Genomic DNA, 23294 nt, shown 5'->3' with positions numbered 1-23294 from the left:
AAAACAAATCCAAAGCAATTAATAAATGGCAATAAGAACATACATATCAATAATTACCTTAAATGTTAATGGACTAAACGCCCCAACCAAAAGACATAGACTGGCTGAATGGATACAAAAACAAGACCCATACATAAGCTGTCTTCAGGAGACCCACTTCACTTCTAGGGACACATACAAATTGAAAGTGAGAGGATGGAAGAAAACATTTCATGCAAACGGGGATCAAAAGAAAGCTGGAGTAGCAATACTCATATCGGACAAAATAGACTTTAAAATGAAGAATATTTTAAGGGACAAAGAAGATCATTACATAATGATCAAAGGATCAATCCAAGAAGAAGACATAATAATTTTAAATATCAACGCACCCAACACAGGTTCACCACAATATATAAGGCAACTGCTAACAACCTTAAAGGGACAAACCAACAATAACACAATCATAGTGGGGGACTTTAACACCCCACTTACAGCAATGGACAGATCAACCAGACAGAAAATCAATAAGGAAACACAGGCCCTGAATGAAGCATTAAACCAGATGGACTTAATAGATATTTATAGGACATTCCACCAAAAGCAACAGAATACACATTCTCCTTAGTGCACATGGAACATTCTCTAAGATGGATCACATCCTGGGCTACAAATCCAACCTCAGTAACTTTAAGAAAATTGAAATCATACCAAGCGTCTTTTCTGACCACAAGGCTATATGACTGGAAATCAACAACAAGAAAAAAAACTGTAAAAAACACAAACACGTGGAGACTAAACAACATGCTACTAAACAACAAATGGACCACTGAAGACAGCAAAGAGGAAATAAAAAAATACCTAGAAGCAAATGACAGCAAAGATACGACACTCCAAAACCTATGGGATGCAGCAAAAGCCGTTCTAAGAGGAAAGTTTATAGCAATACAAGCCCACCTCAGGAAACAAGAAAAAGCTCAAATAAACAACCTAACTTTACATCTAAAGCAGCTCGAGAGAGAAGAACAGACAAGACATAAAGTTAGTAGAAGGAAAGAAATCATAAAGATCAGAGCAGAAATCAATGAAATAGAAACAAAGAAAACCATAGAAAAGATCAAGGAAACAAAAAGCTGGATCTTGAAAAGATCAACAAAATTGATAAACCCTTAGCCAGACTTATTAAAAAAAAAAAAAAAGAGAGAGAGAGAGAGAGAAGACAAATCAATAAAATCAGAAATGAAAAAGGAGAAATAACAGACATCACAGAAATACAAAGGCTCATAAGAGACTACTATATGCAACTATACGCCAATAAAACAGAAAACCTAGAAGAAATGGACAAATGCTTATTAGAAAGGTACAATCTTCCAAGACTAAACCAAGGTGAAATAGAAAAGATGAATGGACCAATCACGAGAACTGAAATTGAAACTGTGATTAAAAAACTTCCAACAAACAAAAGTCCAGGACCAGATGGCTTCACAAGCGAATTCTATCAAACAGTTAGAGAAGAGCTAACACCTCTCCTTCTGAAACTATTTCAAAACATTTCAGAGGAAGGGATACTCCCAAACTCATTCTATGAGGCCACCATCACCCTGGTACCAAAACCAGACAAAGATTCCACACACAAAAAAGAAAACTACAGGTCAATTTCACTGATGAACATCGATGCAAAAATCCTCAACCAAATACTAGCAAACCGCATTCAACAATATATTAAAAGGATTGTACATCATGATCAAGTGGGATTTATCCCAGGGATGCAAGGGTTCTTCAATATCCGCAAATCATTCAGTGTGATACACTGCATTAACAAACTGAAGAATAAAAACCACATGATCCTCTCAATAGACGCGGAAAAAGCCTTTGACAAAATCAAACACCCATTTCTGATAAAAACCCTTCAGAAAGTGGGCATAGCGGGAACCTACCTCAACATGACAAAGGCCATATATGACAAACCCACAGCAAACATCATTCTCAACAGTGAAAAGCTGAAAGAATTCCCACTGAGAGCAGGAACAAGACAAGGATGTCCGCTCTCACCACTACTCTTCAACATAGTTTTTGAAGTCCTAGCCGTGGCAATCAGAGAAGTAAAAGAAATAAAAGGAATCCAAATCGGAAAGGAAGAAGTAAAACTATCCCTATTTGCAGATGACATGATACTATACCTAGAGAATCCTAAAGATTCTACCAGAAAACTGTTAGAGCTCATCCATGAATTTGGCAATGTCACAGGATACAAAATTAATACACAGAAATCAACAGCATTTCTACATACTAACAATGAAAGAGCAGAAAGAGAAATTAGGGAAGCAATCCTGTTTACCATCACATCCAAAAGAATAAAATATCTAGGAGTAAACCTACCTAAAGAGACAAAAGACCTGTACTCTGAAAACTATAAGATGATGATGAAAAAAATCAAAGATGACACAAATAGATGGAAAGATATACCATGCTCATGGATTGGAAGAGTTAATATTATCAAAATGACTATACTACCTAAGGCAATCTACAGATTCAATGCAATCCCTATCAAATTACCAAGGACATTTTTCACAGAACTCACAGAACGAAGTATTTTCAAGTTTGTTTGGAAGCACAAAAGACCCAGACTAGCCAAAGACATCCTGAAAAAGAAAAATGGAGCTGGAGGAATCAGGCTCCCAGACTTCAGACTATACTACAAAGCAACAGTCATCAAAACCGCATGCTACTGGCACGAAGACAGAAATACAGGTCAGTGGAACAGGATAGAAAGCCCAGAATTGAACCCACGCACCTACAGCCAACTCATCTATGACAAAGGAGGCAAGAATATACAATGGAGAAAGGACAGCTTGTTCAATAAGTCGTGCTGGGAAAACTGGACAGCCCCACGGAAAAGAATGAAATTAGAACACCCCCTAACACCATACACAAAAATAAACTCAAAATGGATTAAAGACCTAGATATAAGACCAGACACTATCAAACTCCTAGAGGAAAACATAGGCCAAACACTCTCTGACATAAACCACAGCAACATCTTCTCAGATCCACCTCTTACAGTATTGACAACAAAAACAAGAATAAACAAATGGGACCTACTCAAACTTCAAAGTTTCTGCACAGCAAAGGAAACCCTAAACAACACAAAAAGACAACCCACAGAATGGGAGAAAATCTTTGCAAGTGAATCGACTGACAAGGGATTCATCTCCAAAATTTATAAACACCTTCTGCAGCTCCATACCAAAAAAACAAACAACCCCATCAAAAAATGGGAAGATCTAAACAGACAATTCTCCAACAGATGGCCAAAAAATGAAAACATGAAAAGATGTTCAACATCACGCATTATTAGAGAGATGCAAATCAAAACCACCACGAGGTACTACCTTACACCAGCCAGAATGGCCATCATCCAAAAGTCTACAAACAATAAGTGCTAGAGAGGGTGTGGAGAAAAAGGAACCCTAGTACACTGTTGGTGGGAATGTAAGTTGGTACAACCACTGTGGAAAACAGTATGGAGATTCCTCAGAAAACTAAAGATAGAACTACCATTTGATCCAGCAATTCCACTCCTGGGCATCTACCCAGAGAAAACCACCACTCGCAAAGACACATGTACTCTGATGTTCATTGCAGCACTGTTTTCAATAGCTAAGACATGGAAACAACCTAAATGTCCATTGATGGAGGAGTGGATCAAGAAGATATGGTACGTATACACAATGGAATATTACTCAGCCATTAAAATGATCAAAATACCAGCATTTTTAGCAACACGGATGGACCCAGAAACTATCATGCTAAGTGAAGTCAGCCATACAATGAGACACCAACATCAAATGCTTTCACTGACACGTGGAATCTGAACTTGTTTGCAGAACAGATGCTGACTCACAGACTTTGAAAAACTTATGGTCTCCGGAGGAGACAGTTTGGGGGGTGGGGGGATGCGCTGGGGTTGTGGTATGGAAATCCTGTGAAATCAGATTGTTATGATCATTATACAACTACAGATGTGATAAGTTCATTTGCGTAATGAAAAAAAAAAGAAAAAAAAAACAAAAAACAAATAGCAAGCTGGTTTTTCTAATAATATCAAAGAGTTAGTATCTCCTCTGTTGATTTGTAGAGCCTCCTTGGGTATATATTAAATTTGTATAAATACGTGAGTATGTCTCTGAGCTCTTCATTCTATTCCAAAACAGAACAGAGATGCCACAAAGGGAAATCCAATAAATGACCACTTTGATGACTATTCTTGTTTTCCTATACAATTTTTGCTCTTGACGGTGTATAGCTAAACAACATAAGTCAGCACTACCTGTGTTAAGCTTTATATAAAGGTAATCATGTAGTACCTAGCCCTCTGTGTTTAGCTTCTTTTATTTGGCATCATGCTTTGTAGATTCACCCATGATAGGGTGAGTAGCTCTACTTCCTTTTTATTTCTATATTGCCTTTCCACTGTATGAATATTTCAGTTTACTTAATGACCAACCATTGATAAGAGAGCCATATAATTTTTAGAATAAGCTTGACTCCTTAAAAAATCCAACTGAGGAGTTCGTGTTGTGGCTCAGGGGTAACAAACCTGACTAGTACCCATGGGGGTGTGGATTCGATTCCTGGCTTTGCTCAGTGGGTTAAGGATCCAGCATTGACATGAGCTGTGGTGTAGGTCACAGATGAGGCTCAGATCCCATACTGCTGTGGCCATGGTATAGGCTGGCAGCTGCAGCTCTGATTTGACCCTTAGTTCGGGAACCTGCATATGCCATGGGTGTGGCCCCAAAAAGACCAAAAAAATACTGATTCGTGGCATTTAATTTCTAGGCTCATTATGGGAGAAATAACATATTTTTCATGTGCAAGAAATTGTGCTTTGTAGATAAAGGGAAGAAGAAATGAAAGCAGTTGCCAAGTTCTAGACGGGACTGTGGGAGCGACTCCTTTTAGACAGAATGTAGTCCCATGTTACTTGTGCCCCATTTGAGACTGGAAGGGAAGCCTGTCTGGGGCTGCAGAGTTTGTGGGGACCCCTAACCCACAGGTTGGGCCTGTCAGTGCAGTGCGTCTGATTACCTGGTCGGTGCACCAGTAGTACAAGGAGATGGTGGAGATGCCAAAGATGATCCCAGGCCAGGGGAGGTCTCCAGTGATAGGGTCTCGGAAGATATGGAAAGAATCTGGGCGAGGGATGTAGCATTTCGATTGGGCAGTCCAGTTTCCTTCCCGGATGAGGGATGGCTCAGCAACCATGTACTGATTCTGTAGCTGGTGGTATCCTCCTACCTTCAAAAAGGCTTAAAAACACCGCACGGATGGTCAGTACCTTAAACTGTAAATAACACTCATCTGAAGAACGAGGACTGCAAAGTAAGGCCTTGTCTGATTGACTGTGTCTAACATATAATGCACAAGGGACTGGCAGACAACCAAGACTGTCTGTGCCTTAGAAAAAGACACCATCTCCCCCAAAGTAAAGTAGAGTGACACTGGTGGTTCACGTGCCCAGCACCCCTTCCTCCTGCTTCTGGTGACAGAACCCCTCTTTCCAGCTGTATTTCACCCCATAGGGCTTAGGTGGGCCTTGTCAAACCATATGCTACTCACTCCCATCTGGCACGTGACCCAGGTGGGCCAATGTTCCCTGTCCCCTGGGGAACTGATATATTAGGAAAGGACTTCAGACCCGAGCTCGGATAATCACAACTTGTCCCAGGATTCTTCTGCTTAAGGCACCAAAAATGTCTGCTCCCACACCTTGGAGTTCTAAGTGAGTGTGGCAGTTTGAAGATCTTTTTTTAAAAAAATTTTATTTATTTATTTTTCTTTTTACAGCCTCACCTGAGCATATGGAAGTTCCCAGGCTAGGGATCAAATCAGAGGTGCAGCTGCAGCCACAGCAATATCAGATCCAAGCCACATCTGTGACCTATGCTGTAGTTTGCAGCAATGCTAGATCCTAACCTACTGAGCAAGGCCAGGGATCCAACCTGCATCCTCACAGACACTATGTCAGGTTCTTAACATACTAAACCACAATGGGAACTTCTAGACTTGATTTTTAAATTGGGTTTGGAATCATTTGGAGTTAATACTAGTCAATGAAAAGATACTGAGTGACTATGAAATGAAGAAGACACCTCATGACACTTCTAAAAATGAATTCCATAAGGTCTTTATTTTTTTAATTTAATTTTTTCTAGGGCTGCACCTATGGCATGCAGAAGTTCCCAGGCCAGGGGTCCAACCAGCATCTGGAAACTTCAAATTAAAACAAAAATGAGACAATTTTTTTTCCATTCACCTATTGGGCATATTTTTTAAAAAGTCTTAAAACATCATGTTAATTCCATACATTTCTGAGAATTTAAACTAAAACTGCCACTTTGGAGAGGAATTTGAGGTATTTCTTGACAAATCCAGGAATGCAAGGTTAACATTCAAAACCAAGTTCATGTAATTCACAGTGTTAACAGAAAAAGGAGAAAAATAGTCATCTCAATAGATGCAAAAGAAACATTTGACACAATTCAAAACCTGCTCATGATAAACCATCTTAACAAACTAAGAACAGAAGGGAACTCTAATAGTATGACAAAACGTATCTACAAAAAATTGACAGCAAATATTTTATGTTCTGGTGAAATATTCAAAGGTTTCCTTGTACATTCAGAATGAGACAAAGCAGCCTGATGCATCTTCTTATCTTCGATAGTATACTAAAGGCCCTGGCCCTGGCCTTTAGTATACTAAGGTAAGAGAAAGAAACAAGAGGCATAAACTTTGGAAAGGAAGCAAACAAAAAAACAACTTCCCCTGGGTGCTCGTTACCAGAGTGTCTTTGGGATACTCCATCTAACTACCTATTTTGATGTGTGCACTTTTCTTTCTTTCTTTCTTTTTCTTTTTCGTTTTAGGGCTGCTGCTGCGGCATATGGAGGTTCCCAAGCTAGGGGTCTAATCGGAGCTACAGCTGCCTGCCTAAACCATGCCCATAGCAACTCAGAATCTGAGAGGAGTCTGCAACCTATACCACAGCTCACGGCAACACCAGATCCTTACCCACTGAGCGAGGCCAGGGAGTGAACCCACAATCTCATGGTTCCTAGTTGGATTCGTTTTTGCTGCACCATGACAGGAACTCTGACTTGTGCACTTTTCAAGAAAAAGTTTATTACAAATACAAAAACAGGAAATATGAAGTAGATCTCTGCTTGCTGATACAGACATTTGCCTAAGACATAGGTCCAGTGGTGGAAAAACAGGCTGCAAAATGTTCTGTTTTGATTCTATTAAGATACTTATCTTCATATTTGTACAGGCATACTTCAAGTTACTGTGTTTTGCTTTATTGCACTTTGCAGATACTGTGGGGTTTTTGTTTTTGTTTTGTTTTTTCTCACAAATTTAAGGTTTGTAGAGACGGGATTAAAATGATCAAAATACCAGCATTTTTAGCAACACGGATGGACCTAGAAACTATCATGCTAAGTGAAGTCAGCCATACAATGAGACACCAACATCAAATGCTTTCACTGACACGTGGAATCTGAAAAAAGGACATTCTGAACTTGTTTGCAGAACAGATGCTGACTCACAGACTTTGAAAAACTTACGGTCTCCGGAGGAGACAGTTTGGGGGGTGGGGGGATGCGCTGGGGTTGTGGTATGGAAATCCTGTGAAATCAGATTGTTATGATCATTATACAACTACAGATGTGATAAGTTCATTTGGGTAATGAAAAAAAAAAAAAAAAGAAAAAACAAATTGAAGTCTTGTGGCAACCGTGCAATGAGCAAGTCGTTCAATGCCATTTTTCTAAAAGCAAGATTTTAAAATCAAAGTATGGGAGTTCCTGCTGTGGCGCAGTGGGATAAGAATTCGAATGTAAGCAGCTTGGGTCACTACAGATGTGTGGTTTCAATTCCTGGCCTGGTGCAGTGGGTTAAGGATACAGCATTGCTGTAGCTACAACTGGAATTCAATCCATGCCCCAGAAATTTTCATAGATCACATACATTGCCATAACAAAATGTAAAGATAAATTAAAAAAAATAAATTAGGGTCTATACCTTGTTTATATTTATTTATGTATTTTGCTTTTTTGGGACTCACCTGCAGCATATGGAGATTCCCAGGTTAGGGGTCTACAGCTGCCAGCATATACCATAGCTACAGCAATGCCAGATCTAAGCTGTGTTTGCGACCTACACCACAGCTCATGGCAATGTTGGATCCTTAACACACTGAGTGAGGCCAGGGATTGAACCCGAGTCTTCATGGATACCAGTCGGGTTCATTAACCTCTGAGCCATGAAGGGAACTCCAAACATAACTTTTATATGCACTGAGAAATAAAAAAATTCATGTGACCTGCTTTTTTTTTTTTTCCTTTTTTTCTGTCTTTTGTCTTTTTAGGGCCACAACCATGGCATATGGAGGTTCCCAGGCTAGGGGTCTAATCGGAGCTACAGCTGCCTGCCTACACCACAGCCACAGCAATGCTAGATCCAAGCCACGTCTGCATCCTACACCACAGCTCATGGCAACACCAGATCCTTAACCCACTGAGTGAGGCCAGGGATTGAACCTGCAACCTCATGGTTCCTAGTCGGATTCGTTTCCGCTGCACCATAACAGGAACTCCCATGTGACCTGCTTTAGTGTGAAATTTGCTTCATTGCTGTACTCTGGAACCAAACCCACAATATCTCCAAGGTCTGCCTGTACATGTGAAGAATGTTTCTGAAAAGGTATACATAAAACTTAATGACAGTCGTTGGCTCTGGGGAGTTGACCTGAGAAACTAAGGGTGATATTTTACTGTGTGCCCTTTTGCTTTAACCTTGTGTATATATTACCAAAAAATTAGAGAGAAAAAATTATACATGCATGGGTTCCCACAATGACTAGTTTGAAGACAACACTAATTTGGATGTATCGGTTCCCACACATTTTTAAAAGAAAACAACCCTTGGAATTGTTTGGTGCAGTGGGTTAAGGATCTGGCTTTGTCACTACAGCTGCTTGGGTCACTGCTGTGATGCAAGTTTGACCTCTGCTATGAGTGCAGCCAAAAAAAAAAAAAAAAAAAGAAAAAAAAAGAAAAAAAGACTCCCCCCAAACACTTTACTTATCAAAAGTAGCATGAATACCTCAATTTTATTTTATTTTTGCTTTTTAGGGCCATACCGACAGCATATGTAAGTTCCCAGGCAGGGGGCAAATAAGAGCTACAGCTGCTGGCCTACACCACAGCCCCAGCAATGTGGGATCCTAGCTGTGTCTGCAAGCTACACCACAGCTCACAGCAGAACTGGATCCTCAACCCGCTGAGTGAGGCCAGGGATCAAACCTGCATCCTCATGGATACCAGCTGGATTTGCTTCCACTGCACCACAATGGGAACTCCAAATCAATTTTAAAAGTCCCATTATATTTCTCAGAAAATGTCTTAGTCTGTTCAAGCTGCTCTAATGAAATATCACATGTTGGGTGGTTTACTTCCCACAGTTCTGAAGGCTGGGAAATCCGAGATCAAGGTGTTGGCCCACTGGATTGGCTATATTCTCACTGTCTCCTCACATGGCAGAAGCGGTGAGGGAGCTCTCTGAGGTCTTGTTTATAAGGGTACTATTGTCATTCATGTAGGTTCTTCACTTATGACCTAACCACCTCCTAAAGGCCCCACCTCCTAATATCATCACACTGGAAGTTAGGATTTCAACTTATAAATTGTGGGGGAATACAAACATTCAGTCTGTAAGAGTAAATAATAAATAATTATTTAGAGATTTATAATTGCTAACATTGAATGGAATATTCCACTTGCCCCTAAAATTTAACTAGATGTGACTCTCAAGTATTGGGGTGGTCTTCAGGTTCTTTTCCCCCTCTTTTAATGGCTGTACTGTGGTATATAGAAGTTCCTGGGCCAGGGGTCAAATTGGAGTTGCAGCTGCAGGCCTACACCACAGCTATAGCATCACCAGATCTGAGCTCCAGCTTGTGGCAATGCTGGATCCTTAACCCGCTGAGTGAGGCCATGGATCGAACCCACATCCTCATGGATACTAGTCAGGCTCTTAACTCACTGAGCCACAAGGGAACTCCAATTCTTGGTGTGTTTTAAGGGCAAGTTACTTAACTCAGCTTCCTCATCAGTAAAACTGGGATAATAAAGGTAGTTATTCCTCACTGTGACTGTGATGACTGAACAAGGCAATACAGATAAAAGCCTACGTGGTACCTGATTTTCAATTCATATCAGTTATTATCTTCATCCGTATTACTCACCAGGTGCTGGCTATGTGCATCATGGTTCTTAGAAGCGCACAATGGTTCTTAGAAGTTTTGGACTTGTTGGGTGTGACTTATGTGACACAATGAACAATCAAGGTGTGTGCCATCAGAAGAGTCACGTTGTGTGGCAGTGATGAAAGCCCAGAGAACAAAGATGCAGAGGTTGAACGATCACGGGATAACACCTTTGGGGGTGCATCTTCTGTTGACCCTGACAGATAGATTTAACTAAGTGGGCAAAAGGGAGGGGGGCCTTCTGACTGGAGAGGAAGAGCGTGGACAGAGGCCAGAGTGAGGATGACAGGCCATTCCTGGCTGTTGCTCCAAAGCACTGGAGCTTGCTGTCACCCCTCCTGCTCCTTAACTCCTCTCCTGACATGAGCAGACATTTCCTCCCAGTTTTTATCATGACCTGAGACTGAAACCCTCACGGGTTCTGAGGGCCTGTGTCTCCTCATCTGAGAGACAAAGGTGTTGATATGGCCCTAGGAAGCTCTCAGATTCAAAGATTCCACCCACGGTGCCCAGTGTGCTCGGATTTACTTACTGCAGGCCGTTAACAAGACTGAGCCCAGAACCATAACGCTGGCATGTAAGATATCAGTATAAACCACAGCTGCAAAACCACCTGAAGAGGCAAGAGAAAGAGAAAGCAAAGCCATGCCCAATGCTGCAGGAAGTTACTCTGCATGCCTGTTCCAAACACACATGTCTGCCCCAATTCCACACCCGCACCTCTGTCCTGAATTCAGTGGGCCTTACAACTGCTTGTGCTTGGTAGAGGTGCACCTTGTTTTCTCTCTTTAAGCCTTCACAATCTGTTATTGGATCCTTATCTTGCCCTCTATATCCCAATTTCCTTTTATTTCCCATTTTTTTTGATAAAATGAAAATTTGGTAGTTTCCTGAAGCAGAAAAGTATACAGATCTTCCTTGACTTAGGAAGGGGTCACATCCTGCTAAACCCATTGTTAGTTGAAAATACCATTAAGTCAAAAATATGTTCACTACTCTTCACCTACCAAACATACAGCTTAGCCTGGCCCACCTTACACATGCTGAGAACACTCACAAGAGCCCACAGTTGAGCAAAATCATTAATGCAAAGTCTATTTCATAATATAATGCAGAATATCTCATGTAATTTATTTTTTATTTTATTTTATGTCTTTTTGTCTCTTTAGGGCCGTACCTACAGTATATGGAGGTTCCCAGGCTAGGGGTCTAATCAGAGCTGTAGCCACCAGCCTACACCAGAGCCACAGCAATGCCAGATGCAAGGCCCGTCTGTAACCTACACCACAGCTCAAGGCAATGCCAAATCCTTAACCCACTGAATGAGGCGAGGGATCAAACCTGAGTCCTCATGGATGCTAGTCGGGTTCATTAACTACTGAGTTATGACAGGAACGTCTCATGTAATTTACTGAATACTATACTGAGAGTGACAAACAGAATGGCTGTCTGGGTATAGATGCTGTTCACCCTTGTGATTGCGTGGCTGGCGGAACTGCAGCTGCCCAGGATGATAAGACTTTCAAGCCATGTATCGTTAGCCCAAGACAGGCTCAACATTCAAAATTCCAAGCATGGTTTCCACAGAAGGCTTTTGAGCCACCATAAAGTTGAAAAGTCTAAATTGAACCACTGTAAATCAGGGAACATGCATTTCTCTAATCATAAATTCTCAGCTTGCAAGTAACAGTCAGCAGCTGACCTGGGCTTTAACTGAGAGATGCCAGTACTGCCTCCAAGTTGTGACAACCAAAAAAATGTTTGTGGAAGTTACAAAATGTCCCCTGGCAGAAAACCCCATCTCCACTCCCCTGTCTTGAGAAGCACTGAGTGCATTCCATTCCCCACCATGACTCTACACATGCGCTGGGATGAACTGCCAGGGACACCCGCCAGCACCCAGGATGTGCACTGTGGCTGGAAAATCAGGGACAAGAGCCCCGACTCTAGCTCTAAACCTAGGCAGAGGCTGTCCAGGACAGAACTGTCTACATAAAAGGTCCCATGTGATGGCCAGACCTGGTTACCAGGTAACCAGGATGACCTGAAGCTGCTGCCTCCTTTCACTTTCTTTCTGTGCTCCCACTCCTTCCTTCCCTTGGAGGCCCCACCCCAAACACCATCACTGCTGGCTCTGCAGTCCTCTTGGAAGTCCCTGCCTGCCCAGTGCACCCCTTGGGTACCCTGCCTCAATTATTTTCAATATTCAGCTCTCTTAGGCCTCAGCCATGTGACTTACAGACTCAGAGAAAATGCAAAAGCTGGAAACCCCTGACTGTCTCATTGTGGAGTTCTCAATGTCCTCCAGGACTCCACTAAAAAGGAGAGCTTTTGTGTCAACACAAATCCTATCTGTGTGGTTAGAGTAACCTTACCTGTGATGGCATAAATGCCAGTAACAGTCAGCAAGACTACAGTGGCCAGGTAAACATCCAGCCCCAAAACCAGCTTCATGAACATGGCACCCGTGCAGATCTCCACCTGAAATGAGAACAAAGGCAGCAGGCTTGCATTTTCACTTCCGGTGCAACTGCAATCTCATGAAGATGCTGAGCTCAGAGAAGGTCATTTGCAGTGAGCACTGGGTGAGGGCTACACGCTGGTGTCCCAGAGTTCAGCCAAGGTCAGCACTTTTAAGGCCTGGGTTTTCCCAATTAATCCAGCCAATGCAACTCAGCCTCTTCCTCCTTGGGGCCTTGGAATGGGGTGTGTGCTCAGAGAGTGAGCTACTCCTGCAGCTCTCAGTGGGAAAGGCAGAAGGGACAGCTTCTCAGGGGCCGGCAAGCTTCTTCTGTAAAGGGACAGATGGTGAGTGCTGTAAGCTTTGTGAGACACAGATCGTTTTTGGTTTTTACGACCCTTTAAAACTGTAAAAACCATGCTTCGCTCAAGGACTGTACAAAGCAGACCACTATGCCGGCAAGCTCTCAGGCTGGCTTTATTAATCCTAGGCCTGGCTGCCAACGATCCGGAGGCACCTGCACATCAATTACTGGCTAACCTTGCGCTTCATTATCCTGGCTTCCACAGCCTGGGATACGACAGGTACAGTCTCCCACAAAACCATTTGCAAACCGAATGTCTCCTGAGTACCAGCCATGCAGTAGACACTTGGCTGTGTTCAGAAGACACAGGGGTTGCCAAAACTCAATCACCATCCTCAAGTGGTGAAGGTGTTAACAAAGGAGACAGACCACCAGACAATTTCCATGCAGTAAGACAAGTGACACTCACTCAATTAAAAAAAAAAAACAACAAAAAAACCAAAAACCACTTCTCAAGTGCCTTATGTGCTGAACATGTTCTCAGCACAGGGGGATGCAGGGAGCAAGCCAGGCAAGGCCCCAGGGCTCAAGAAGCTCACCGGAGTGGAGAAGACAGCTGGTAAGCAAGGAAACAAATTCTCTCACATGGCGGCACCTATTATAAAGGAACCAGGAATAGCAACAGAGTGGAGATTGACTGGGCACACTGAAGAAGGCCTCTCCCAGGAGGTGACATTTGGAAAAATCTGGAGGAAGAACATTTCAGAAGAGAGCAAGTATCAAAGGCTTCAAGTGGGATTTATCTTGCTGGATTGGAGAAACAATAGGGAGAGTAGTGGGAGGAGACAAGGAGGCGAGACCAGAGGCAGGGCCATGACAGGGAGGCCTCACAGGTCATAACAAGGGGTTCCATTCTCTCCTAAGGGTGGTGGGGCCACCTGAATTGTTTTAGGCAGGGGAATGACATAATGAGAACAAGGCCAAGGTTCTCCGGGAATACAGGGGAGGGCCTGTAACACAGGCTTGGGAGGCAAAGAAGATGGCTCTGCCTTTTATTTAGTGTGTTATTAAGCTATTTTTTCTCTCCTTTAGCTTAGACAGTAGAGGCCAACAAGTAACTTACAGGGCCCCAGAGTGAAATGCTGGGACGAATCTAGCATAGTCCTGCCTATGGATTTTTAAAACTGTATTTATTAATTTTTTTAGGGCCACACCCACAGAATACAGAAGTTCCCAGGCTAGAGGTCAAATCAGAGCTGCAGCTGCTGGCCTACACCACAGCCACAGCCATAGCAATGCCAGATCCAAACAATGTCGGCGACCTACACCACAGCTCAAGGTAACGCTGGATTCCCAACCCACTGAGTGAGGCCAGGGATTGAACCCACATCCTCATGGATACCAGTCGGGTTTGTTACCGCTGAGCTACAATGGGAACTCCTGATTTTTTTGTTTTCCTTCCTTGGGCTGGCTTTCACACAACTCACCGCAATCTTACTGACAATATAGAGGAATAGGTACAGAATAGCAAGGAGGAATTGGATCCGGCAGCCACCAAACCTCTTCCTCAAATATCTGGGCGTCGTCACTACCTGCAGGAACAATAAGAGAAGTTATCATCAGACAGAGTGCTCACAATGCACAAGCTGCCGTGGAGACACATTACCAGTGTGGGTGGTAGAGTCACCCACTCCAGCTTTGTATTACGTGGACACCTGTTAAGATGGGAGAAATAGGAAAGGAGAAGCAATACCGCTGTCTTCAAGAAGCTTGGAATCTAGCTTCCTGTTTGGTCTTCAGAATGCAGAAGGAAACCCAGCTAATCGAATAAATCTAATGATGACAAATCACTTTCATGAAATAATCGCAGAGCAAAAGCAAAAGTTTTATCACCTACTACAAACACACCAAGGGCTCAAGGGAGCATTACTCGACTCCACAGCTCTCAACCCAGTCCTCTGTGGCCAATGCCACTTGTCTAGATGCCCATGCCCCTGTGTGTTCATTTTTACCCCCATCTCAGGCTGGGTACATCTGGGGACAGGAGCACCCCTCCTGCTCACTAAGATGCCTGGCCGTCAGCACAGCACCAGTTCGTGGAGGTGAATAAACCACTGTTAACTGAATTCCATCCCACCTCCCGTCCCAGTAGCCTCCTGTGCTGTCCCACCACCTCACACATGCAAAGTCCTCTGCTCTAGCAAGCTTTAGTGGGGGCTGCATGGGGACCACACACCCGCTCCCAAACACTCATGGCTTTGGTTTCTACTTTGGCTGGTTTAGTCATACACTGCCATCCACGGCTGACTTTCTCAGTCAGGCTCTAAGCTGTTTCACACCAACAACTTGAATTAGTTTGGCAGGGCTGCCATCACAAAGTACGACAGTCTGACCAAGGAGCTCACACAACTGAAACAACTGCCTTGCAGCTCTGGGGGCTGGAAGTCAAGGTGTCAATGTCAGAAGGTGGGTTCCCTCCAGGGCCGTGGGGGAAACCTCTCTCCTTGGCTGGCTGACGCCGTCTTCTCCCTGCATCTGCTCATCCTCCCCTTGGTACATGTCTGTGTCTGATATGCTCTTCTCATGGAGTCATACTGGATTAGGACTCACCCTAATGACCTCATTTTAACTTAATTACTTCTTTAAAGACCTTATCTCAAAATACATAATAATCTGAGGTGATTTTCCTGGGATTATGGCTTCACAATTACAAGCGTTAAGACTGCATGGCAAACAAACCTTTCACAATTTTAATACACTCTCCAGATATATTTTAAACTTTTAATAGTTGTACAATGCATGGTTTACACACAGTAAAATTATCCAATTTTAAGTGTAAAGTTTGATGAGTTTGGGAAGATGTATATAGTTGTGTGTGATCACCACCACTATAAGGCATTTCCAATGCCCCTCAAAGCCCCTGGTCCATCTTCTGCACAATTCAGATTATTTCTAGATTCAGCTGTTATGACTAAGGCTTCCTATACAGTTTGTGTGTGGATATGTGTTTTCATTTCTCTGAGGGTGGGGGTCAAGTGCCATAGTTAGGAAGGGAACTGCCAACCTGTTTTCCAAAGTCCCTGCAAAGGTGCAGCCAGCTGCCCCACAAGCTCTCCAGCTCTTTGTGGTGTCAATCCTTTCAATCTTGCCAATCCAGTGAGTGTGTGGATCTTCCACTAGGTAGCGTTTTCCTAACAGTCACTGATAGTGAACATCCTTTATGTGATTATTTGCCATTTGTATATTTTCTTTGGTGAAACATCGTCTTCTTGTTATAAGAGTTTTTAGTCACAAACTATAGATCTCTGAAAACATAGTCTTAAGTTATAAGTGTTTTTAAAAATGTATATTCAATGAGTCTTTTATTGTAAATATGTTTTACAAATACTCCTTTTCAATCTCTAGCTTGACTTTTCATGATCTTAAAAATATTTTTTCAAGAGTTAAAGTTTAAAAAAATTTCTTTTTGTCTTTTTGTCTTTCCTAGGGCAGCACCAACGGCATATGGAGATTCCCAGGCTAAAGGTCTAATCAGACCTGTAGCTGCCGGCCTACACCACAGCCACAGCGATGCGGGATCTGAGCTGCGTCTGCAAAATACACCACAGCTCACGGCAACACCGGATCCCTAACCCACTGAGCAAGGCTAGGGATCAAACCTGCAACCTCATGGTTCCTAGTCGGATTCATTAACCACTGAGCCATGACGGGAACTCCATAAAGTTTAAAATTTCACTTTGAAATTCAGTATGCCAATTTCTTCCTTTATGGTTTATGCTGTCTATACCCTAAGAAATCTCTACCTAGCCAATCACCTTCATTTTTCTTTGCAATAAGTTTTTTTAAAAAGTGAAGTATAACTGACATATAACCATATATTGGTTTCAGGTATACAACATTTCAGGTGTTTAATATTTGTATATATTTCACCTTCATTTTTTTTTTTTTTTGTCTTTTTGCCATTTTCTTGGGCCGCTCCCACAGCATATGGAGGTTCCCAGGCTAGGGGTCTAATCGGAGCTGTAGCCACTGGCCTACACCAGAGCCACAGCAACTCAGGATCCAGGCCACATCTGCAACCTACACCACAGCTCACGGCAACGCCAGATCCTTAACCCACTGAGCAAGGGCAGGGATGGAACTGGCAACCTCGTGGTTCCTAGTTGGATTTGTTAACCACTGAGCCACGATGGGAACTCCTCACCTTCACTTTTGAATAATCCTTTGCTGGGTATAGAATTCTTGGTTAACAGCTTTTTCTTTCTTATAGCACTTAACTATGTCATTCTGAAGTTTTCTGGCCTCCACTGTATCTGATGAAAAGTCATCCATTAACTGTATCACTGCTCCCCTGCATATAGTGCATTACTTTTATCACCCTCAAAATTTCCTTATCTTTGCTTTTTAGCAGTTTGACTATGATGTAAACCTATATGCAGTTTTCTTTGTGTTTATGCTATTCGGTATTTGCTAAGCTTTTTAGATCTATAAGTTAACATTTTCCACCAAAGGAGATGTTTTCAGTTGTTTTTTCTTAAAAAATTTTTTCTATCTCTTTCTCTTGCTCTTCTTGCTGGAACTCCAATTACATGTATGACCAAGTGTGTGGTATTCTATCACAGGTCTCTGGGGCTTCATTCCTTTTTCTTCAATTTTTTCACTGTACTAATTATCAAGGAAAATTATCCTTGATAATTTTCATTATCTTCAAGTTCACTGATTCTCTCTTTCATCATTTTAAATATGCTTTTGTTCCCCAAAGTTTTCATTTCGGCTACTGTGCTTTTCAGCTTCATAATTTCCATTTGGAAATCTGGTTATTTTTTACAGTTTAATTTTCTCTGTTGAGAGGCCCTATTTGTTCATTCATTAATATCTCATTTTCCTTTACTTTCTGGAACATATTTATAATATCAGCTTTGAAGTCTTGGTTAAATCAACATCTTGGCCTGCTCAGAGTCAGCTTCTATTTATTGCTTTTTTCTTCCCGAGTGTGGGTCATATTTATTTTCCCATTTCTTTGTATATCTAATAATTCTTGGTTGAAGACTGGCAATGATAGATAATATAATGTATTACAGACTTAAAAGTTACTGAGAAAGTAAATCTTAAATGTTCTCAACACAATAAAGTGCCAATTACATGAGGTGATGGAGATATTAACTTGAATCTTACTATGATTCAAGTTAATATCATTTTGCAATATATACATGTATTAGATCACATAATACACCTTAAACTTACACAATGTTATATGTTATAGCTCAATAAATCTAGGAAAAAGTAAATAAAATGTACGTATAAGAGAAAAAGTGTAAGAATAGCAAAGATACTCCTATCAAAGAAAAATAAGAAAGACTTGTACCAAACAGCACAACTTAATATAAAGCTGTAGTATTTAAGACAATTTACTACGGATAAGCACATGGAAACTTAAGATTTAAGTCTTTCTGGGACTTCTCTGGTGATCTAGTGGTTAGGACTTGATGCTTTCACCACTGTGGCCAGGGTTCAGTCCCTGGTCTGGGAACTGAGATCCCACATTAAATTGTTACATGCCTCAGCAGTAAGAAGGGAAAGAAGGAAGGGAGAAGGGAGGGAGGAAAGAAAGACTTAAGTCTTTCCAACTTAAGCAGGAAAGGCAAACATTTTTTTAAACTTTTCTAAAAAGTAAAGAATATCTTCTTTATGTCCTTGAAATATAGAAGGATTTTTAAATAAGACACAGAACCAAATCCCTGGCTCTTTCTTTTTTTTTTTTTTTTTTTTTTTTTGTGGTGAGAACATTTAAGATTTACTCCTTCAGCAATTTTTTTTTTTTTTTTTTTTTTTTGTCTTTTTAGGGATGTAACTGTGGCACATGGAGGTTCCCAGGCTAGGGATCGAATTGGAGCTCTAGCTGCCGGCCTACACCACAGCCACAACAATGCAGAATCTGAGCTGTGTCTGTGACCTACACCACAGCTCACGGCAACACTGGATCCCCAACCCACTAAGGCCAGGGACTGAACCTGCATCCCCACAGATACTAGTTGGGTTCGTCAACCACTGAGCCACGACGGCAATTCCTCTCTCAGCAATTTTTAAGTGTATAATACAGTATTGTTAATGATAGTCACACTCTAATTTTTAATCCATTCAGCCACTTTATGACTTTTGATTGGAGAACTTAATTCATTCACATTTAAAGTAATTGTTGATAGGTAAGAACTTACTGATGCCATCTTGTGAGTTGTTTTCTGTTTTGTAGTCTCCTTTTTACTGTCTTCCTCTCGCTGGCTTCCTTTGTGAATACATGACTTGCCATAGTGGTATGCTTTGATTTCCTCCTCTTTCTCTTCTGTGTACCTACCACTGCTTTTTGTTTTGTGATTATCATGAGGCTTCCTTAAAACATCTTATAGATATAACAGTCTATTTCAAGGTGATAACTGGGAACACATATGCAAACTCTACTCTTTTACTTCTCCCCTGACTTTTTACGTTCTTGATGTCGCAATTTACCCACTTATACTATGTATCCATTGACAAAAAATTGTAGCTATAGTTTTTAAAAACAACTTTTGTCCTTCAACCTTTAAACTAGACAAAGTGATTAGTGTACCATCATATTACCATATTTACATATTCTGAATTTGACTATCTACTTACTATGTTTTCATGCTGCCAATTAGCTTTGGTTAGTCTGAGAATGTCTCTATTTCTCCTTCATTTCTGAAGGACAACTTTGCCAGATAAAGTATCCTTAGTTGGCAATTTTTTCACTTTTAAAATCATACCACTCTCTCCTGGCCTTCAAGCCCTCTGTTGAGAAGTCCACTGACAGCCTTATGGGGATTCCTTTATATGTGAGGAATTTATTTTATTTCCTCTTTGTTTTTGCTTTTAGACAGTTTTATTATATATTGGAGAAGACAGTTTGGGGTTAAAATCTGGGGGAGAGCTATGAACTTCATGATCTTGGATATCCCCAGATTTGGGAAGTTCTCAATCTTTAAATAAATTTTCTGCCCCCTTCTCCCTCTCTTCTCCTTCTGGGACTCCAGTAATGTGTAGACTGTTTCTCCTAGTAGTGTCCCATAGTTCACACAGGATTTCTTCACTCTTTATCATTCTTTTTCCTTTGTTCTCCTCTGACTAGATAATTTCAAATGAACTGTTTTCTACTTCATAGGATATTTATTTTGCTTTACCAAGTCTGTTGTTGATGCTCTCTATTTCACTTTTCATTTCATTCACTGTAATCTGCAGCTCCAGAATTGGTTTCTTTTTTTATTCTTTTTTTTTTTTTTCTTTTTGGTCACACCTGCAGCATATGGAAGTTTCCAGGCTAGGGATTGAATTAGAGCTGCAGCTGCCGGCCAAAACCATAGCCACAGCAATACGGGATCAAAGCTGTGTCTGTGACCTACACCACAGCTCATTACTATGCCAGATCCTTAACCCACTGAGTGAGGCCAGATGCAAGATCAAACCCGCATCCTCATGGATATTGGTCAGACTGGTTCTGCTGCATCACAATGGGAACGCCTCTTTTTTAATTTCTAACTCTCGGTCAAACTTCTCATTTTGTTTGCATACTGTTTTCCTGATTTTATTGAACCGTGTTTCTGTGTTTTCCTACACCTCACTGAACAGCCTTCAAATAACTATTCTGAACTCTTTATCAGGCAAATCTCAAATATCCATTTCCTTGGGGTTGGTTACTAGAAAATTACTGTGTTCTTGAGTGGTCATGTTTCTTTGAAGTCTTGTGTTGGTATCTTTGCATTTGATGAAGCAGTCACCTTCTCTAGTTTTCAATGGCTGGCTTTTGGACAGAAACACCTTACATCAGTCCTGCCAGGGGATCTGAGGCTTTCTCAGATATTTTCTATGGAGACATCTGTTTCACAATTCTTGTTCTCTTGTAGAGGAGTTTTTAAAATCATATGTTTTCCTTGATTCTACAAAGCCAGACTGGATGCTGACAGCCTCCAATGTGCCTGCCTGAATGCTCAAGTCTGTGCTATCTTCCTAACTTCACAGGGTCAGGCTGTCTTTCTGTGTGTGCTCACTAGCTCTCTTCTAGAGCTCAACACTGCCACTATTGGGGGTAAGCAAAAGGGGCTGGCATAGGGGAGGTGTATGTGGGCAGGGTATGTGGAATGATGGGGTGTCTGTGGGCCAGCTGGGGAGATAGGTAGGTGAAGAAACCCCCGGCAGCTCACTGGCAGGCTTCCTGATAGAGTCTGCAAAGGAGTTAAAAGGGTTTGTACTCCTTTGATGTCACCTGAGAGCCCAGGGTGCTGTTTTCTCAGCCATTCCCACCCTCCACCCCCCTCCACCCCCACACACCATACAGCACATCTCAGTATTCTAGATAGGGTGAGGAAGAAGCAGATCTTTTTGGCAGCATCCTGCAAAGCCAGAGCATCTGGGCACTTACAGGCTGTCACTCTTCATGGGAGAAATCTCAGGCTAAGAAGATCTCTCTTGGTACTGGAGGGGTGACGTGGTTAAAGTGAAACTGTCCCTCTTACCCTCTTCAATGTGTCCAGTCTCCAAGAGCATGACTAATATACTTTCAACTGTGAATGACTGTTTTTATTTTTTTGTTTTTGGCCAAGCCCATGGCAAGTAAAAGTTCCTAGGCCAGGGATCAAACCTGCACCATAGCAATGACCCAAGCCATAACAGTGACAATGCTGGATCCTTAACCTGCTGAACCCCCAGGGAACTCCTGTGGATGACTGTTTAAACTGATCTTCTTTGGGGGGAAGACAGAAAGCTCTTATTCTGCCATGTTGGTGACATCACTCCAAGTGTCCCCATAGACATTGGGCCTGGGGGGGTCTCTTCTTTGTTCTCCTCTCTCAGCCAGGCACTGATGGGTTTTTTTCCCCTTACAGTCTATATACATTTTAGTCATTTTGTCAATTTCCTAAAAAAATCCCCTTTTGGATTTGGGGAGAACTAACATGTTTAAGCTATTGTGTTCCAGTCATTAACAGCACTGTTCTCTTCATTTATTCTTATTTTTTAACAAAGTTTTAAAATGTTTTCTATACAAGCTTTAGGTGGTGAACTCTTCAGTAAAGTTCAGAGTGAAACAGCAGGCAGTTACTGACTCCTGTCTGTCTAAGTCAGAGTGATGTTATTTCAGGCATTTCTTAAGATTTATGGAAGTCAGTACAAGGATCAAAAGGCTGAGCTTAACTTGCCTCTAGGATGTTTTTATGTACATATACAATATTTGTAAAAAAAAATTGTAGTCAATAGAGTAACTGATAATGAATACTCACCCCAGCCTTAATGTAAATAGGAGAAAATACCCAACCAAGAATGCAGAGTATAAATGGAGCCTGAAAACAAAAAAAGAAGAGCAATTACATCAGGGTCACATCTAAGCTGAGTTCCTAAATGAGATGCAAGCTCAGTTACTGTCTGTTTTAAGCCCAATAAACATATCACTACTGGGGGCATCGCAAGCTGTTGAGGGGAAGACAGAAAGCTCTTATTCTGCTACGTTGGTGACATCACGCCAAGTATCCCCCTCCCCACTGTGGACATTGGGCCTTGATGGTCTCTTCTTCATTCTCCCCTCTCAGCCAGGCACTGAGTACAACCCAGTACAACAAACCAGTACAACAACCGGTACAACAAACTTAACCTATAGGTATTTGATCTTTGCCTATAAAAGGGTACATTCTTAATTTGGGGAGGAATAACTAAGTTGATTTTCAAGGTATTTATGTATATATGTATGTGTTTTGCCTTTTAGGGCCGTATCTGCAGCATATGGAAGTTTCCAGGCTACAGGTCAAACCAGAGCTACAGCTGCTGGCCTACATCACAGCTGCAGAAAATGCAAGATCCAAGCCATGACTATGACCTACACCACAGCTCACAGAAATTCCAGGTCCCCAACCCACTGATCAAGGCCAAGAATTGATTCCAGGTTCCCGTGGATACTAGTCAGATTCATTTCTGCTGTACCACAACTCCTCAAGGTATTTATTTATTTTTACATCAAAATATAGAATGATTGTAGATTTTATATACTTTTGTAAAGATTCGTTATATTTCACAGCCAAATAATTTTTAAGTGTTGATGATGTAAAGAAATGGTTGATCTCTCAGGGATACTTACTTCATCAGGGAAGGACAAAAGCAGGATCAGTCCAGCAAAATCAAGAGCAAAAGAACTGAGAGAAGACATGAAAGGAGAGAGGGAG

At 41.6% G+C, this 23294-nt stretch overlaps 1 protein-coding gene across 3 annotated transcripts in view; it reads right to left on the bottom strand.

The window, feature by feature from the left end:
• LOC102159834 (sodium/glucose cotransporter 1-like) overlaps positions 1–23294 on the bottom strand; it is a 71239-nt gene that overhangs the window by 34295 nt on the left and 13650 nt on the right. For 2 of the 3 annotated variants that reach the window (XM_021072290.1, XM_021072291.1), the window contains 5 exons: positions 22362–22421; positions 14565–14669; positions 12688–12793; positions 10845–10925; positions 5071–5291 (listed from right to left, as the gene is read on the bottom strand). In XM_021072290.1, the coding sequence (XP_020927949.1) occupies positions 5071–5291; positions 10845–10925; positions 12688–12793; positions 14565–14669; positions 22362–22421 (573 nt within the window). Of the gene's footprint in view, positions 1–5070; positions 5292–10844; positions 10926–12687; positions 12794–13676; positions 13824–14564; positions 14670–22361; positions 22422–23294 lie in introns of those variants that run through there. The other variant, XM_021072292.1, reaches the window with a different exon arrangement.

Source organism: Sus scrofa, chromosome 14, assembly GCF_000003025.6.
Source record: "Sus scrofa isolate TJ Tabasco breed Duroc chromosome 14, Sscrofa11.1, whole genome shotgun sequence".
Lineage (NCBI taxonomy): Eukaryota > Metazoa > Chordata > Mammalia > Artiodactyla > Suidae > Sus > Sus scrofa.
The sequence above is the reverse complement of the archived record's forward strand: the minus strand, read 5'-3'. Positions and strand labels throughout refer to the sequence as shown.